The sequence below is a fragment of the Ranitomeya imitator genome, chromosome 2, assembly GCF_032444005.1.
Source record: "Ranitomeya imitator isolate aRanImi1 chromosome 2, aRanImi1.pri, whole genome shotgun sequence".
Taxonomy (NCBI): domain Eukaryota; kingdom Metazoa; phylum Chordata; class Amphibia; order Anura; family Dendrobatidae; genus Ranitomeya; species Ranitomeya imitator.
The window spans coordinates 36,755,855-36,776,728 of NC_091283.1; the positions used below are offsets into that span (position 1 = coordinate 36,755,855).

At 41.8% G+C, this 20,874-nt stretch overlaps 1 protein-coding gene across 2 annotated transcripts in view; it reads left to right on the top strand.

The window, feature by feature from the left end:
* Positions 1-20,874, top strand: part of VWA7 (von Willebrand factor A domain containing 7) — a 34,316-nt gene that overhangs the window by 1,705 nt on the left and 11,737 nt on the right. The window contains exons 2-9 of one of the 2 annotated variants that reach the window (XM_069746480.1): positions 7,945-8,193; positions 17,045-17,326; positions 18,105-18,201; positions 18,458-18,580; positions 19,748-19,943; positions 20,027-20,196; positions 20,290-20,402; positions 20,480-20,596. In XM_069746480.1, the coding sequence (XP_069602581.1) occupies positions 7,984-8,193; positions 17,045-17,326; positions 18,105-18,201; positions 18,458-18,580; positions 19,748-19,943; positions 20,027-20,196; positions 20,290-20,402; positions 20,480-20,596 (1,308 nt within the window). In that variant the 5' untranslated portion in view covers positions 7,945-7,983. The remainder of the gene's footprint in view (positions 1-7,944; positions 8,194-17,044; positions 17,327-18,104; positions 18,202-18,457; positions 18,581-19,747; positions 19,944-20,026; positions 20,197-20,289; positions 20,403-20,479; positions 20,597-20,874) is intronic. The other variant, XM_069746481.1, reaches the window with a different exon arrangement.

Genomic DNA, 20,874 nt, shown 5'->3' on the forward strand with positions numbered 1-20,874 from the left:
CTACTACCTGTATACAGTATTCCTCTATACATAGGAGTGCGCACTCTACTACCTGTATATAGCATCCCTCTATACATAGGAGTGCGCACTCTACTACCTGGGCACAATATACCTCTACACATTGGAGTGCGCACTCTACTCTGGACAATATACCTCTATACATAGGAGTGTGCCCTCTACTACCTGTATACAGTATTCCTCTATACATAGGAGTGTGCCCTCTACTACCTGTATATAGCATCCCTCTGTACATAGGAGTGTGCACTCTACTACCTGTATACAGTATTCCTCTATACATAGGAGTGCGCACTCTACTACCTGTATACAGTATTCCTCTATACATAGGAGTGCACACTCTACCACCTTTATACAGTATACCGGTATACATAGGAGTGTGCACTCTACTACCTGTATATAGTATACCTTTATACATATGAGTGTGCACTCTACTACCTGTATACAGTATTCCTCTATACATAGGAGTGTGCACTCTACTACCTGTATACAGTATTCCTCTATACATAGGAGTGCGCACTCTACTACCTGTACACAGTATTCCTCTATACATAGGAGTGTGCACTCTACTACCTGTATACAGCATCCCTCTATACATAGAAATGTGCATTCTAATACCTGTATACAGTATTCCTCTATACATAGGAGTGCGCACTCTACTACCTGTATACAGTATTCCTCTATACATATGAGTGTGCACTCTACTACCTGTATACAGTATTCCTCTATACATAGGAGTGCGCACACTACTACCTGTGTACAATATAACTCCATACATAGGAGTGTGCACTCTACTACCTGTATACAGTATTCCTCTATACATAGGAGTGCGCACACTACTACCTGTGTACAATATAACTCCATACATAGGAGTGTGCACTCTTCTCTCTGTATACAGTATACCTATATGCATAGGAGTGCGCACTGTACTACCTGTGTACAATATACCTCTATACAGAAGTGTGCACTCTACTCTGTGTATAATATAACTCTATACATAGGAATGCACACTAGTACCTGTGTACAATATACCTCCATACATATGAGTGTGCACTCTTCTCTCTGTATACAGTATTTTTCTATAAATTAGTGTGCACTCTACTACCTGTATACAGTATTCCTCTATACATAGTAGTGTGCACTCTACTACCTGTATACAGTATTCCTCTATACATAGGAGTGTGCCCTCTACTACCTGTATACCGGTATACATAGGAGTGTGCCCTCTACTACCTGTATACAGTATTCCTCTATACATAGGAGTGTGCACTCTACCTGTATACAGTATTCCTCTATACATAGGAGTGTGCACTCTACTACCTGTGTAGAAGATACCTCTGTGTAGAGGAAAAAGGGATCCAGTTTCATCCAATAAAAGCAAAACTTTATTTGTGTTCATTTAAAAGAAAACAATAGCTGCTTTGACATATTTGACTGGAAAAAAACGGAGGAAGGGTGACAATGAGACACTGAAAGCGTTTTGTACACAACATTCTGTATACAGTATATCTCTATACATAGGAGTGTGCACTCTACTACCTGTATACAGTATTCCTCTATACATAGGAGTGTGCACTCTACTACCTGTATACAGTATTCCTCTGTACATAGGAGTGTGCACTCTACTACCAGTATACAGTATATCTCTATACATAGGAGTGCACACTCTACTACCTGTATATAGTATTCCACTATACATAGGAGTGTGCACTCTACTACCTGTATACAGTATATCTCTATACATAGGAGTGTGCACTCTACTACCTGTGTATAGTATTTCTCTATACATAGGAGTGTGCACTCTACTACCTGTATACAGTATTCCTCTATACATAGGAGTGCACACTCTACCTGTATATAGTATTCCACTATACATAGGAGTGTGCACTCTACTACCAGTATACAGTATATCTCTATACATAGGAGTGTGCACTCTACTACCTGTGTATAGTATTTCTCTATACATAGGAGTGTGCACTCTACTACCTGTATACAGTATTCCTCTATACATAGGAGTGTGCACTCTACTACCTGTATACAGTATTCCTCTATACATAGGAGTGTGCACTCTACTACCTGTACACAGTATTCCTCTATACATAGGAGTGTGCACTCTACTACCTGTGTATAGTATTCCTCTGTACATAGGAGTGTGCACTCTACTACCTGTATACAGTATTCCTCTATACATAGGGGAGTGCACTCTACTACCTGTATACAGTATTCCCTATACATAGGAGTGTGCACTCTACTACCTGTATATAGTATACCTTTATACATAGGAGTGCGCACTCTACTACCTGTATATAGTATTCCTCTATACATAGGAGTGCACACTCTACCACCTTTATACAGTATACCGGTATACATAGGAGTGTGCACTCTACTACCTGTATATAGTATTCCTCTATACATAGGAGTGCGCACTCTAGTACCAGTATACGGTATTCCTCTATACATAGGAGTGTGCACTCTACTACCTGTACACAGTATTCCTCTATACATAGGAGTGCGCACTCTACTACCTGTATACAGTATTCCTCTATACATAGGAGTGCACACTCTACCACCTTTATACAGTATACCGGTATACATAGGAGTGTGCACTCTACTACCTGTATATAGTATACCTTTATACATATGAGTGTGCACTCTACTACCTGTATACAGTATTCCTCTATACATAGGAGTGTGCACTCTACTACCTGTATACAGTATTCCTCTATACATAGGAGTGCGCACTCTACTACCTGTATATAGTATACCTTTATACATAGGAGTGTGCACTCTACTACCTGTATACAGTATTCCCTATACATAGGAGTGTGCACTTTACTACCTGTATATAGTATACCTTTATATATAGGAGTGTGCACTCTACTACCTGTATATAGTATACCTTTATACATAGGAGTGCGCACTCTACTACCTGTATACAGTATTCCCTATACATAGGAGTGTGCACTCTACTACCTGTGTATAGTATCCCTCTATACATAGGAGTGTGCACTCTACTACCTGTATATAGCATCCCTCTATACATAGGAGTGTGCACTCTACTACCTGTATACAGTATTCCTCTATACATAGGAGTGCACACTCTACCACCTTTATACAGTATACCGGTATACATAGGAGTGTGCACTCTACTACCTGTATATAGTATACCTTTATACATATGAGTGTGCACTCTACTACCTGTATACAGTATTCCTCTATACATAGGAGTGTGCACTCTACTACCTGTATACAGTATTCCTCTATACATAGGAGTGCGCACTCTACTACCTGTATATAGTATACCTTTATACATAGGAGTGTGCACTCTACTACCTGTATACAGTATTCCCTATACATAGGAGTGTGCACTTTACTACCTGTATATAGTATACCTTTATATATAGGAGTGTGCACTCTACTACCTGTATATAGTATACCTTTATACATAGGAGTGCGCACTCTACTACCTGTATACAGTATTCCCTATACATAGGAGTGTGCACTCTACTACCTGTGTATAGTATCCCTCTATACATAGGAGTGTGCACTCTACTACCTGTATATAGCATCCCTCTATACATAGGAGTGTGCACTCTACTACCTGTATACAGTATACCTTTATACATAGGAGTGTGCACTCTACTACCTTTTTAAAGCATACCAGTATACATAGGAGTGTGCACTCTACTACTTGTGTACAAGATAACTGTGTAGAGGAAAGAGGGATCCAGCTTCATCCAATAAAAGCAAACTTTATTTGTGTTCATTTAAAAGAAAACAATAGCTGCTTTGACATATTTGACTGGAAAAAACCAGAGGAAGGGTGACAATGAGACACTGAAAGCGTTTTGAACACAACATTCTGTATACAGTATATCTCTCTATATAGGAGTGTGCACTCTACTAACTGTATACAGTAATCCGCTATACATAGGAGTGTGCACTCTACTACCTGTGCACAGTATTCTACTATACATAGGAGTGTATATATATATATATATATATAATTGTTGTTATTTGAGATTTAAATAAATTTATACTTTTTCTAACATATCTGACCTTCATTGTTCTCAATGGGCTATACCTTTATACATAGGAGTGCACACTCTACTGCCTGTATACAGTATTCCACTATACATAGGAGTGTGCATTCTACTACCTGTATACAGTAATCCTCTGTACATAGGAGTGCGCACTCTACTCTCTGTATACAGTATTCCTCTATGCATAGGCGTGTGAACTCTACTACCTGTATACAGTATTCCTCTATACATAGGAGTGCACACTGTACTACCTGTATACAGTATTCCCTATACATAGGAGTGCACACTGTACTACCTGTATACAGTATTCCCTATACATAGGAGTGTGCCCTCTACTACCTGTATACAGTATTCCTCTATACATAGGAGTGTGCACTCTACTACCTATATACAGTATTCCTCTATACATAGGAGTGTGCACTCTACTACCTGTGTATAGTATTTCTCTATACATAGGAGTGTGCACTTTACTACCTGTATACAGTATTCCTCTATACATAGGAGTGTGCACTCTACTACCTATATACAGTATTCCTCTATACATAGGAGTGTGCACTCTACTACCTGTATACAGTATTCCTCTATACATAGGAGTGTGCACTCTACTACCTGTGTATAGTATTCCTCTATACATAGGAGTGTGCACTCTACTACCTATATACAGTATTCCTCTATACATAGGAGTGTGCACTCTACTACCTGTATACAGTATTCCTCTATACATAGGAGTGTGCACTCTACTACCTGTACACAGTATTCCTCTATACATAGGAGTGTGCACTCTACTACCTGTACACAGTATTCCTCTATACATAGGAGTGTGCACTCTACTACCTGTACACAGTATTCCTCTATACATAGGAGTGTGCACTCTACTACCTGTGTATAGTATTCCTCTGTACATAGGAGTGTGCACTCTACTACCTGTACACAGTATTCCTCTATACATAGGAGTGTGCACTCTACTACCTGTGTATAGTATTCCTCTGTACATAGGAGTGTGCACTCTACTACGTGTGTATAGTATTCCTCTGTACATAGGAGTGTACACTCTACTACCTGTGTATAGTATTCCTCTATACATAGGAGTGTGCACTCTACTACCTGTATATAGTATTCCTCTATACATAGGAGTGTGCACTCTACTACCTGTGTATAGTATTCCTCTATACATAGGAGTGCGCACTCTACTACCTGTACACAGTATTCCTCTATACATAGGAGTGTGCATTCTAATACCTGTGTATAGTATTCCTCTGTACATAGGAGTGCGCACTCTACTACCTGTACATAGTATTCCTCTGTACATAGGAGTGTGCACTCTACTACCTGTACACAGTATTCCTCTATACATAGGAGTGCGCACTCTACTACCTGTACACAGTATTCGTCTATACATAGGAGTGCACACTGTACTACCTGTACATAGTATACCTTTATACATAGGAGTGTGCACTCTACTACCTGTACACAGTATTCCTCTATACATAGGAGTGCGCACTCTACTACCTGTACACAGTATTCGTCTATACATAGGAGTGCACACTGTACTACCTGTATATAGTATACCTTTAGACATAGGAGTGCGCACTCTACTACCTGTATATAGTATTCCTCTATACATAGGAGTATGCACTCTACTACCTGTATATAGTATACCTTTAGACATAGGAGTATGCACTCTACTACCTGTATATAGTATACCTTTAGACATAGGAGTGCACACTCTACTACCTGTACATAGTATTCCTCTATACATAGGAGTGCACACTGTACTACCTGTATATAGTATACCTTTAGACATAGGAGTGCACACTCTACTACCTGTATATAGTATACCTTTAGACATAGGAGTGCACACTCTACTACCTGTATATAGTATACCTTTAGACATAGGAGTGCACACTCTACTACCTGTATATAGTATACCTTTAGACATAGGAGTGTGCAATCTACTACCTGTATATAGTATTCCTCTGTACATAGGAGTATGCACTCTACTACCTGTATATAGTATACCTTTAGACATAGGAGTGCACACTCTACTACCTGTATATAGTATACCTTTAGACATAGGAGTGCGCCCTTACGTACATATATATTCCACAACATTGAAACTGTAAAACCAAGAAGGAAGAGCCATAGAATTAGGGAAATGATAGAATTCATGATTCCAAGCCCTTTCCTTCTCGCGGTCTTAATGTTGGGCAGTGTATGTGTGCGCTCGTCTTGGTGTACCACCTCCTCCTATAAATAGGAGTGTTCTTCAGACACCTGCTCTTACAAGGTGTGTAGCTGGGAAATTCACACTTCCTGCAGGTATTCCGCACACTCCCGTATCCTGTTACATCGAGCAATCATTAATATGGGAGAAACAATCGTGGATCGGTCGTGTGATCAATGGGGGATCGCCGTGATCTGTTGTGTGATCCGAGTGACCCCTGGTCCTACCGTAGATCGTTAGATGCTTCCATTATAAATTTGACTCTCTAGTTTCCTGGATGTCAGTAGGGACCAGCAGTCATCGATCCCATATCTGATTGATCCATTTTTGAACGGCGGATTTAGATACTGAATTTCATGTGTAATACACCAGCGCGGGGCTGACTATTGTCATGTCATTGTCTCACGTTTCTCAGTTTGTGCCCCCCCCCCTTCTCCGCCATCATCGCATTAATAATAGAGTGTGAGCGCCACGTATGTAATAACGGGGTCGGAGGCAGTAATTATGTGACAGGAGGCTTTGTTTGTGATGGGGAAATAGCTGATTCGGTGGCGGGGAAGGGTGTAGGGTATATATTAGCAGCTGAGGTGGGGGAGGCAGATAGGTGACAAAAGATGCCTGGCATTCCTAATGAGACCTGAATGTGCCACGTTAACTCCAAATTCTACAAAATGCTGTTAATTTGGAGGCACGTTGAGAAAAATGGAAAAAAGGGTTCATCTGTCCACCACGTGCCTTCCAATATCGGCTTTGGTAGACGGAGTTGGACATATTTAGGATATTAGGTGGGATCTTCCCATCCAGGACCCTTCCCAGCAGGGACACAGAGAGTCTCTCTTGCTCTGAAGGACCAGGTATGTCTGTACTTTACCCAAACATCCCATTGATTTCAATGACATCTGTGCAATGCTTTATTTCACCTGTGGAGGCGCTGCAGAGAAATTGAACACTTGTTTCCAGAGAACCTGCAGGTCGCGTGGGATCCCTGCGATAAGCATATTTCACCCAAAATGAATGAGAACAGTAAAGTAGTGTTTATAGAGTGTGGGTGTAAACAAAAATGTCTCCATTCACTGTCAGCAAGCAGAGATCTTGAAAACGGTGAGACGATAAAACATCAAGCGCATGAAAACTTAAGAATCTGTCTGTAAGATCAAAGATACTCTCATATATGGGTACGCAGGTCTCCGAAAGCTAAATCAATTGCCACCTTTACACCTTCTATCTGTTGCTGCATTTCCAATACAGCAATGTTTTAATCCATATGCAAATTAGGCATTAAGTGCTTGGGGCGTGACAGAGCACTTCCCAAGTATCTTCCTCCCAACGTTGTTTTCTTGCCCTTCTCCGGTCTCTTTACCTTGATTGATAGCTCACTATCTCTGTGAAGTCCGGCACCGTGCTACACGAAGAAATCAGACATTTAACTATCAAGATGCTGCCAGGTGGGTGGGGAAGTGCTCTGTCACACCCAAAGCACTTAACCCTTTATTTGCATGTGCATTAAAACGCTGACTTTTAGGGAATGTATACCAGCATATCCATATACCGGTATGCGGTTTTGTTATCATAGGGATTTAAGGTTGATCTTACTGACAGATTCCCTTTGATGGATTTCTATGTCAGTGTATACTAATGTATGGACCATCTCAATCTACGCAGGTGCTCTCGATGAAGGATCCATAACCATCTTCCTCCCCCATGCTCCTACCCTTTCTGTTCCTCTGGGGCCTGGCAATACCAGGTGGCCATGCCTTCTTCCCAAACTTCTGGTCTAAGTTTCTGTCCTTCACCTGGGGATCTTTCACTCATCAGGATCTGACGGAAGAAGCCGTGCTCAATATCACCCTGCAAATCCTACTGGACAACAAACATCCCACCAGACCGCCTCTTCGTTGGGAAGACTTTGAGGTGAGGAGGGCTTCTTATAGGCATATGTAGATTTTACATGAAGTGCAGATCACGGCTCATCAGATTTTGCAAAACTAGAACTCATACCATGCTGGGAGTTGTAGTTGTGCAACAAGTGAAGAGCCGCACATTGGCGGACAGTGCTCAACTAACCCAGCTATTACTAAACTGCCCACTACCGACAAAAATATAGGCCTGAACAGGATTTTTTTCCTGACTTCTAGGTAATTGGGGATATAACCCCTAGAAGGCCCCATACTTGATTAGTGTTAGGACCAGTGATGATGAGCGAGTGTGCTCGGATATCGTGTTCTCCGGGTATACTCTGGTGTTATCCAAGTATATCGGGCGTGCTCCAGTAATATGCTCTAGTAACCTGTTAGACAGGTGCAAAACATAGAGTCATAGAATGTTAGAGTTGGAAGGGACCTCAAAGGTCATCGTGTCCAACCCCCTGCTCAATTCGAGATTCACTATACCATCTCAGACAGATGTCTGACCAGCCTGTGTTTGAAGACTTCCATTGAAGGAGAACTCACCACCTCTCGTGGCCGCCTGTTCCACTCATTGGTCACCCTCGCTGTCAAAAAGTTTTTTTTTAAATATATAATCTGTATCTTCTCCCTTTCAGTTTCATTCCATTGCTTTTCGTGTTTCCATATGCAAATGAGAATAATGATAATCGTTCTACACTGTGAGAACCCTTCAGATATTTATAGACAGCCATTAAGACTTCTCTTCGCCTTCTTTTTTGCAAGCTAAACATTCCCATATCATTTAATCGTTCCTCGTAGGACATACTTTGCAGTCTAGCTCTTCTCTGAACCTGCTCCAATGTCTTTTTTTTTAAATGTGGAGCCCAGAACTGGACACAGTATTCCAGATGCGGCCTGACCAAGGAGGAGTAGAGGGGGATAATTACTGCACGTGATCTAGACTCTATGCTTCTCTTATACATCCTAGAATTGTATTTGCCTTTTTTGCTGCTGCATCACACTGTTGACTCATGTGCAGTCTGTGATCTATTAGTATACCCAAGTCTTTTTCGCACATGCTGTTGCTTAGTTCTATTCCTCCCATTCTGTAGATGTAATTTTCATTTTTCTTGCCTTAACAAACTGTCTAACAGCCGCAAATTATGCAGTCACAGGGACTCGAATATATTACTTGAGCACACGCGGGATACTCTGATAACACCCAAGCATGCTCTGATAACACAATATTAGAGCACACTCGCTCATCACTTGTTAGAACCCTATACATTGAGTATGTTGGTCCCTGGAATAACTTCCCATGCGTCACTGTATGGCCGAGTGTAATTCATTCTGGGGTTTGCAGCTACAGAGGGGATAATGGATTCCTATACACAGATCCCTGATCTATTGAATGATGCGGCAAGATGGAGGCATAGGCATCTTTCCAAGATGCATGACTAAGCAGTGCAATTTTAGGGGAATGATATAAAGCACTTTGAATTTGGCAGTAGCCCTTTCTTTCACACTGTCTCTTCTCCTTGTCTTGTGTAATAATCTTTGCTGCTGTAAGAGCATGCTGAGAGTTGTAGTTTTGCAACACAGGTAATAGCCAGAGTACGGTGTAGTTTAAAAATGCTTTAATTCGGTTTCTACGCCAGTGATAGCTGCCGGATTTCTGGATATTTTAGATTAATGGAACGTCATATATGGTAAATAGATTTAAACGAAAAGTCAAAAAAGTGTATATTTCTGATTGTCAACGACATGATTCTTAGTTGCAAACAGTCCCAGATGGGCTAATAGGGGACATGGTTTCAGTAAACCCTGCCCAAAAGTTGGTGTTATATAGGCAGGGGTGGGGGCATTCCTGGAAGGAGCTCTGCTGGGGCACGGTGTAAACCGTCCCCAGAAATAGTAGCGACTATATTAATTGTTGTCAAAATCACTACTACTGGCCAAATTTTGCTGCCAATTTATAATATTGTCCACTCCTTTTCTTTTTTTTTTTACTTAACTGCATATATTTTTGTTTAAAAATATAATTTTTCCAATTAGGGTTCATTAAAAATGTTGAACCGTTTGCCTTCTATAGAATATATGTGGCACCATTTTTTTTTTTTTGCAGAGTGAGTTAACTGAAAGTCTGTCAGTGAGCTCTTGTGGTGGTCTGACAGGACAGTTTTTGTAACTTTTTATTTGTATTTTCCTGAGACCACATCAAAGTTGAGTTTGCAAGGAAATTAGTCTGTAAAAGCTAAATTAAATTTTTTTTATTGAAAACCCAATTGCAAAAAAAAGATTTTTAGTCCCAAATACGTGAATTTAGGTAAAAGAAAAAAAAAGAAAAAAAAAATTGCTACATGCGGCATCCCAACATCTGGGCACTTTCCAACTCTATCTTCTCTACTGGGGGTTCTCCGTTCATATAATTGAGGAGAGGAAAATAGGGTAACGACGAGGGAGACGGGTCTTCACTGTGGGGCATCCTTGCATGCCCTGGAGTTTGAGGGACCTAAAATGCCCGTCCCATAGAAGGGGTCCAGTTAGGTGAAGGTCCCTGGTACAGATTTTGCACTGGAGCCCATGTATGCGATGTGACTTTGCGGCGTCCATATTGTTTATATGTCTATTAGTGAATATTGTTTTTCTATAGATCAGACAACGCCATTTTCTGTCAGTGTTTGGCCTTCTTGTGTATCTGCTGAGGGTCACGTACTCCGCTCTTCCTCCATGTGTGTATACAGGACATGTGTGGTCCATGAGGTTTTGTATGTCAGGCTCATGTGACCGCGGGCTGAGCAGCGTCGTCTCCTCATCCTGTCATGTGTCCTACATGCAGAATGAGGCTGTCACCATTACATGTTATTGCATAATGCTGAGCTGTGCGGCCGCTGCCGTCTGCTGTGTATATACTTTATAATACAACGGGGAATTGCTTAAATAGCAACGCTCAGATATAGTATCGCATCTCCACAGAGGCGGCTGCCATGAGGCCTAGCCCTGGTTTTCATAAAAGAGAAAAATGTCTTTGTTGCCCATAGCAACCAATCGCAGTGCAGCGTCCATGTTTGAGGAGTAGAATCCAAAATGAAAGCTGCATTCTGATTGGTCGCTATGGGCAATAAAGACAGTTTGTATTTTGGATCTTCAGCCATTTTAAGATCTTTGCTCTCGTGCCCATATACAAAATCCGTAACTGAAGACCAACTGCTATTTATAATAGTGGGGTCTTCCAAACTGTCATGGGGTGCTTGGATAGCCCCTATCGGTGCAACTCTCTCCGCCTTCTGTACAGGCCTAGGTGCAGGTATATGCCGGTCCTTAGGCCAGTTGGCCCTCTTCGCTTTCGTTTTTTTCCCTTGCCTTCCAAGAGCTAAAACATTTTTATTTTTTTGTCAATAGGGTTGTATTTTTTTTTTTTTTTTTCGCTGGCGGTACTAGCTGTAGCTTTTATCATTACCATTTTAATGTCCATATAACTTTCTGATTTATTTTTATTCATGGGGCGGTGTAACCCAAAAAAGTAATTTTTGCCATTTTGATATCTTTTTTTTTTTTTTACGTTTTGGTGTTATACATTCTAATATTTTATTAGACTGGACAATTGCACACATGGCACAACTAAATATGGTGGAGTTGATTTTTTTGCTTATTTTTTTTCTCATTTTTAGGGGATTTATTTGCATTATGGGGAAAATTTCAGTGAAATGAGCTTTTATACTTAAAAAATATATATTTTATTTGTGGACAAAGACTGTCAGATTGCAACCCCTTAAAACACCAATCACATCATGTGTAATGTGTATTATGTCTTTTGTAAATACTGTGTATAATGTACAATGTAGGACATAATGTGTGGAATAGGTAGAATAGGAATAGATAGTGAAGATGGAATAAGATAAGATAGTGTTAATGTTTGGGACTAGCCCATGGTGGTAATGATTAGTCTTAGGGAAAGAGATTGCTTCGTGATAGGCAGATAGGGGTTGGAGAGTGAAGAGAGCAGTGCTGATCTTCGGTTGATCCACAAAAGGAAAAGAGACTTGAGGACAGGGATCGCAAGATTCTGAAGTAATCTACGAGACAGAGTGGCATTCCGGAAAGAGATTACAAGAAACCCTGAGCTTGCAAATGCTAAAGGTAATGGGCCTAAACAGGACTGAGTTTGCAAGACTTGGGGAGGTCCCAAGTGGTAGATCCAGGGTGTCAATAGTGGAAGAAATAGGACACGGAACTGCTGAGCCAGTTGATCAGGTCTGTGGCATAGAAACAGGGTTGTGAACAAGCAGGGCAAAACAGTGTGCTTCACATGCCCTGGAGTAGACTACTGGAGAAGGATACTATATAGGGAAAATGCTTTGTATTGCAGCGGAAACATCCATAAGACTTTGCACCTGCTATCCATTGTACATAACCATTACTAAGTAACCATTCGGTTAAGACTATGTTTTTGAACGAAAGTCTCCTTTATTGAACTGTGGAACGTACTCTCCTGACCAGCCAACAACACCGGCTACAGGCCGCTTGCACAGGCGCAAAACCCTCACAACACAAATACAAACACCAAGGCAGGACCCAAACTTTCATGTAGTTCGTAGGGACGTGAAAGGAACCTCGCCCTCGGCTACCACCTTGCACTGCACTAGAGTTGGCATAGTTGGCAGGATCGAACAATGCAGTGCGAAGAAGGCTAGAGTGATGGGGAAAATGACAAACGTTGAGTGGTCTAAGATGGCGCTGAGCAAGGACTACAAATCGGTGGTGAGTGGCGTGAAACGGCGAGATGGACCCTCCCATCATAGGTGTGCCTGAAGAAAAAGGGCGCAAAGCAGTATCCAACCCTTCATCAGGTACACGTACCAAGGGGAGTGCCACAACCAAAAGCACCAACCCAAAGCAGGGAGTGACCGGTGTCGCAGAGGTAAGTGTAAGGAGAAGATCCACCCAGTAAGTGTGGCACAAGGAAATTGGCAGGGACATTCGATAAACCAGATGGTGAATCAGGGCAGACTCCACCAGTGAAAGGCGGGACCATGACAGGCCTCAGGAGGCAGAAACGACAATGCCATTTGAGACAGAGTTGGCAGAGTGGCAACTCATGCTGGCTTGGAGCGAGGTGACCAAAGAGAGAGGTGGCCGTGGGATGGCTGTGCCAGCTCATGGAAATATCAAATGAGAAGGTGAGACCAGGTGGTCTGCGAAGAAGGCCGCCCGATCCTTTGGTTCTGAATCTGAGGCTGAGGCCTACATCCCAGCTCAGCATCTGGCCTGTGGACTGGCTGAATGCCTTAAAGCCTTGTTGGCTCAGTGTCAGGTGGGTCCCACACCCAAGCCAGAGATTCCTTTTCTGACCTCGAAGGCTTCTCCCCAACTCTGGAGGTGTCTTCCCCAAGTCCAGAGGTAACACAAGGCCCGGGTAGCATGACCCTCACCTTTCAAGGTTAATGGATAGTGGGGGTGAGTCAGGCTAAGAAGGAGAGATAACAGTGGGTCTGTGTGCAGTTGAACAGCCCTGAGTGTGAGAAGTTGGCACGACAGATTACCCAAGGTGTGGTGAGACATCATGACCGCAGGCAAGGCTTCAGCTTCGTCATGGAGGAGGAACCGGACCCAAAGTCTGCATAAATTATGGTTTCTCGAATCTGGAACGAAGGGAGAGGAGAGTCAGCAACAATCCAGCCTTGCCAAGAGGAGGCAATACCTAGGACTGCCATACTTCAAGCTCGAGCGGGTTGAAGATCCACAGGATCTGAGACTTTCTCTATGTTGTTGGCCATGGACAGCTAGAGAGTTAAGTGTCACCCCTCCCCGTTTGTTGTGCTTATTGCACATCCTCCTGCTAGTTTTGCAGAGACACTGCAGCATCTGTTGGAAGTCCTACACCTTCAGCCTGAGACTGGATTCCAGCCAGCATGGGTGGAAATATTGAAAGGACTATATCTCCATCCGATAAACCGATGGGGGAAAAATGGACTTTGTTTGAATGGACTATGCACCACATGGACTGCGTCCTTGCCAATAGGACCAATTTTGGGGAGAGGGGGATAGATGACCCAATGTCCAAACCGGGTTGAAGGAATTGGTTTGTGCCCCTGGACTGTCGAGATTATGGATGTGTCAGCCTACGGGCCCAAAGAACTTGCATATATAACACTTATTGGATCACAAGGAGCCTGTAATAGACTCTCCTGATGCAACTGTGATTCTCAGCCGGATATTGCATTTATATCTATATATTTATGTATATCAAATTTGAATATTATATTTTTTGGATCTAACATGTATGTTCCAATGTGGAACAATTTTTAGATGTTTTTAAAACTGTGTGTAATGTCTTGTTTTTTTGGTGTGTAAAATAAAATACTTTTTGTAATCATATTGCTATTTGTGTGGTGATCCTACATCTATGTGCATGTACCTTTTTTTCTTTCTATTTTGTTATAGTACTTTTCTACATGCATGGTAGCGATCCCAGTTGATTATTACAGTATTATGTGATGGTGCCCACTTAAAAAATATATATTTTACACTTGTACAATATATTGCAATATTGTACCATTGTACTGTAAAACTACCTATCTCCAGATTTTGCATACGTAGGTTCCCAAGCTGCCATGACTATGCTAAGGGCAATGGGTGTCGGAAGGGAAACCTTTGCCCCATTTCCAGGGTCTGCAATGCCACGGTAAAGTTTGCCGGTAAAGGTCAACCTGCTGCAATCGGAGCTAGTGGTGGTCACAGCAGGTAGATTCGGCCACGCTGTACATATGGCGGATTTTACCATTTGAAATCTGGGTAGAGTGTGCCCCCCAGGCACCGTGAACCCTGGCATTTGCCTGGGTTAGCTATGTGCTGGCACCAACCTTGCTTCTATAGTTACATCTCTGGGCAATTAGGAGCTGCCAAGAGGACCAGAATTTCAGGGAGCTCCAAATCCTCTGCTCAATTACCCTGAGGCCGTCATGAATTTTTAAGTCTACACTTGGTGCTAATGGACATGATCAAACACTTTTTCAGCTTGTAGATGTAAAAAAAAAATAATAATAATAATAATGTTTCTATTCACTGACAGCAAGCAGAGTGCTTGAAAAATTACAAAATTAAGAAAAATATTAGAAAGTTGCAGGTCTTTTTATATTATCTATAGGATGCTATGTTTACTCCCTTATAATAGACTTAATCCTCGCAGTTTCCATGATTCAGGAGCAATGAAGCCCCAAAGTGTTAAATGACAAGTTCAGCACTGCTACATCTAATATACTTATCTGTGTGCAGAACTACTGACCTGCTTAAAATATATTTCAGTGGCTCTAAATGAGATCACATAGCCGCCGTCTTTTACTTGCCCTATTAGTTTTAGACTATTCAGTCCTATTGTTCATCCCATTAATAATGGGAAAATAGTCATCGGGGATTGAAGGGGGATTGGCAGATGATGAAGGGAGCAGGTGCTTGGAGAAATAATGAGAAGATGACCTAGCCACATCCTCATCTCCTGCTGAGGCGACCATTCATGTAATGTTCTGCTTCAGGACACTGATTTCTTTGTGGCTGGGGCAAAGGAACATCGGTGCTGACTCGTCACAAACAACCCCTCTGACAAGCCCTATTAGATCTGAGTGCCACGGCGGCACTATCCATGGTCCTGTATTGTATAGATGAACCCAATAGTTCTAGAATGAGTCTATATTATATTGTGAAAATATCGCAGTCAGAGCTACATTATGGTCTCCTGCATCATGTGGCTAAATACTACCGCCAAACAGAGCCCAATTAATACTGAAATACAGCTCATAAATGTTATTGCCTTATAGCATCTGAATAATACTATCTGACATTGACCAAATATTACTGCCATACTGCTCATAAAAAATACTGCGATACATTGTCTAAACCATGCCACCAAAATTCCATATAGTGTCCAAATAATGCTGCTATACAGCATACAAATAATAATGCCATACAGTTCCTAAATAATACAGCTGTATTCACTCTAAATAATACTCCTAATAAAAATACAGCCAAACAGCTCCCTAAATAATACATCCGTACAGTTTCTAAATAATGATACATGCAATACTGCTTGCGAATAATGCTAATAAACAGTGTCCAAATAATATTGCCATTGATGTATAAATAATACTGCCAAACAGTTTCCAAGTAATACTGGTAATTAGTAATACCGATACTATACAGTAAAACTGTATAGTATCAAAATAGTAATGCAAACAGTGCAGAAATATATTGCTAGTGTCCAAATGAAACTGCTATACACGCATAAACTTTACTGCCAAACAGTGTGCAAATAATACTGCCATGCAACTCATAAATAATATTACCAAACAGTGCCACAATATTACTGCCATAACTGTCATACATAATATTGCCATGCAGAGTCTGAATCATTCTGAAATAATGTTCATAAATAATACTGCCAAACAGTGCTTAAATAATACAGCCATACAGCTCCTAATTAATACTTTAATGTAGTGCCCATATAACACTGCCATAAAGTTTGTGAATCATTCTGCCAAACAGTGCCCAAATAATAATGCCATAAGTAATACTACCAGTGTCCATATAATAATAATGCAAACAATAATATTAACTAAGCAATATTGCCATAATATAACAATTGCACATGCTGCTATACGGTGCCCTAATAACACAAACCTGATCTAAAGAATACTATCATACATTGACCAAATAATAAGACCATATAGTCTCCAAATAGTACTGACATGCGGACTCCATATAATATTACTGCACATTGACCCCATATACAACATGTCACCATATAGTGCTTTAAATAATACTTCCATACAGTGTTGCAATCATTATTTTGCCCTATTTTTTATTACATTTTGGTTGCATAGGGCAAGACATTGACAGCGGATGCCATATTGGGGTCATATTATGGAAAGGAAGTGTCCTTACGTCCATTTCGAGCCGCCATGAAGCAGATCGTTAGTGCCAATGCCAATATGGACTTTCTTAATGGTACCCGCAACGATCCTATCATGCACTTTGACTCGGAGAGGGTGAGACAAGGAAACAGCCTTCTGCTACGAGGCCGTGAGGACCTGCTGAGGAATATGAGGGCCAAAGAGTATGAAGGAGCACGAGAGATACTTGGGCAGATTTTACATTCACTGCAGGTAAGGCTGATCATCTGACCTGTCCTGAATTTCCAGTTACAGTGCTGGCGAATTTGGGGCTTCAGTAGTCAAAATGGGGTTGAGACTTATGTGAATCCTGCCCAAAAGTGGGAGTTCTGGGATGAGCAAGGACGTAGACACTAAGCCTCATCTCCAGTTTTCCCCTCAATTATGTGCAAAAAAAAATAGAGTAAAAACAAATTAAGAAAATAAAAACAGATTAGCACATATTTTTGCCACATTTTCGGGTTTTTTTTTTCCACTTTTACATCAATTTTGTAATAGAAATTGACCTACACCGTAAGTATAGTTCAAATCCTCACGGGTCCATGTAGGCATAAATTTGCTTTTCCGAAGCAAAACCATGTAAAAGAATACAATTTATTTATTACAAGGCACCTATGTTTTATTCTAGAGTTGATATCCTGCTGTGTGACCCATCTCGAATGTTTAAACCCTTAGATGCCTCAGTCAATAGCAGCTGCAGCATCTGAGGCGTTAAGCAGCCAATGGGTTGCCATGGAAGCCAGAAGCTTTAAAGTGTTTCTGCTAAGATGAGAAGTTATCTCTTATCAATTAGATAGGGGATAACTTCCTTTTCGCTGGGGGTCTGATCGCCTTGGACCCTCACCGATCCTGAGAACGTGGACCCCTGAAGAGTCCCTTCTGAAAGTAGTAGAGGTCGAACATGCGCAGGATTTAGTATGGACCTAGAAGTGGCATGTATCTGATATCTGCCTGGTCTGTGATTCTGATCTCTGCTCCTTTGTACCCGAAGGATTTTTACAGCCATACTAACTGGGTAGAGCTGGGGAACTCCGACGTCCATCCTACTCTCGCTATGTCTGGAAAAGACGTTGCCTCCATAGCTGAAGGTAATGTTAGACTGCTGCAGTCTCTGCCATACTTTGCTCTGTCTCTTCCTGTTATCTCTGCTTTGGTAAGACTCTCAATAATTGCACTGAGGTTTCCATCTGCTTGTATATTTGTGAGTTTTTATCGTCTTCTAGTCTACATTGTATCGACCACCTAGTTTTTAGGAATAAGATCTCGATATGCTTCCCTGTCTTCACTCCCACTAACTTGCAGGCTTCTTCCATGACTGTTCCCACTGTTTTTCTCTTCTTTTAGTCTCTGATCACACCTGTACAGATTGCAATGATGTCTCGTGTCAGAATAACATTGTAGCGGCCATTCAAAAGAGACATCTCCTGACGTCGGGATACTACGGAATGTCACCTGTGAAGCCTCGAGGTGCGTAGCATGAAATGAGACATCAGTTTTTATACATTCTGATCTCATATGCCTGATGAAATAGGAAGGTTCGGCTGACCTCTATCTATGGTACATTGGCACCTTATGCACATGTACATGAACCCTGTACGATGGCCCATGGAGTCTTTTTTTATGTGTGCCGCCGTATGTTGACTTTGAGTCTCGGTATTCTCCCTCGGGAAAGAAAAAGCTTCCAGGGGTGGCAACGTAGTCAAGATGAAAATGGGCCACACATGCTGCAGGTTTTGCAACTGGAACAGAAAGATCTGATGGTTGTTTCATGAGCGACCATACATTTTGGGGAGAGGGGGCTCCTGCACAAGATCATGCCACCCAGTAACAAAACCGTACTTGTCAACTCTCCCTGAAACGGGAAGACCTGGAAGAGTTAGTAACTCTCCCAAAACCTTGGTCATGGTTCTAGTTGGTTTGGTGGCGTTATGCCTATATGCTTCATACGGAGCTCTTGCATTCATAGGTACATTCAAGGGAAGGAAAAATGGAGTTTGGAGAGGATTTCACCTGTTAAAAGGGGTGTGCAAATAGGTTTTCTGTGGCACATTACCAAATCTGCTAGACCATTTCCAAAAGTTGTCAAGCACGAGAGAAGAACCAAGGCACCATACAAGCCACGTGGTCTGCTTCTATGGTGTACAGAGTCTTTGCTCTTGTAGTATAACATTTAATAGAGCATCCCATGAAAACTACGGTATTTACCCTTGGCAAGCTATGTCCACGTGTATGTGATCCGTACCGCAGATGTCCGCAAGGCCACCGGCTAAGGGCCACACACAGACTTTTTGTACCAGTCTATAAGATTATATTGAGTCCCATGTACATATATAAAGCTACCAACGGTCTAAGATTTTTCAAAACTGTCATAATTTTTTAGATAAAGTCCTGGCAAATTTGGTTGGGTGGAAAAATGGTGGTGCTTCTGTAAACCCCACCCAAGAGTAAGTAGTTCTGGGAGTGACTGGGGCTTAAATGTCCCTCTTGTGTTTGTACAATGAGAATTTTGCTAATTATCAAGAAAATTCAGGAAAAAATAAAGTCTTGTCTTGGGGTTACGTGGGGGTAAAATATATGTAAGATCTGATTCTTTGACTTTCAGTCATTCATCCAGCCTTTGTCTCTGGACATTAGGAAAGTGCAGTCATGGAGGTCCATTTGATGACAGTAGAGAACGCAGCGCCCGAGGCGGTATCAACAAGGACACGGCCACGGCTATGTTTTCCCCCCACCATTTTTTGCATGAAAAAGCCGCTAAATTGGCTCTAAAGGCGACAATTAAATTTCTGAGTGAACTGCGGGGAGAGGTGACTGATCGAGATATGCTGAGGTGAGAGGAGCGTGAAACGCACTTATGTCAATAGATATAAAGGACCCTACAGTCGGATGTATATATATGTCTCTCTTATTCAGACTCCTGGGGGTTTCTGCCTTCCCGGCTCTGAGCTTTGTCCTGGACACCACCGGCAGTATGGGAGAGGAGATCACATCAGCTCGTCTGCAGTCACGAAGCATCATCCAGCGGCAGCACCAGACCCTATTGGAGCCGGACTACTACATATTAGTGCCCTTCAATGACCCAAGTACGTTCCTCAGTTCTTCTAATATCATCCGTTCATGTACCAATCTTTCTGCAGTAGAGTCATCAAGCCAACCATTGCCATTTTTCGCTTTAGGCTTCGGCCCTGTCTATAAGACAAGCGACCCTGAGGAGTTTTTGAAGGTCCTCGATGATCTCCATGCCCTTGGTGGTGGAGATGAACCTGAAATGTGTTTATCGGCTCTGCAGGTAAGCACGTGTATCCTTCACATCTGGTTTGTATAGTTTTTTTGCCTTTTTAATCACTGTCCTCCCCTTCTCTTCAGCTAGCTCTGATCAACACTCCTCCACTTTCCGAAATCTTTGTCTTCACGGACGCTTCCTCCAAAGATGCGCATCTCCAAAGCACTGTGGAGGCTTTAATCCAAGAGAGGAAGATGAAAGTGAGCGATTGATGTTGAGATGGTTGGCCATCTACTTTAATTTTGGGCTTGAAAGGGGTTTTCTGTTCAAACAGTGCTTGTTACCTGGGGGTTGAATTCTGTAGAAATATGAAAATAAATCATACTCGCCTCCTGGATCCGGGCCAGGTCACTATGTGATCTGCGTCAGCACCAGAAGTGATGATTGCACCATTCAACTATATAATATAATAATAATAATAATTTTTATTTATATAGCGCCAACATATTCTGCAGCGCTTTACAAATTATAGACGGGA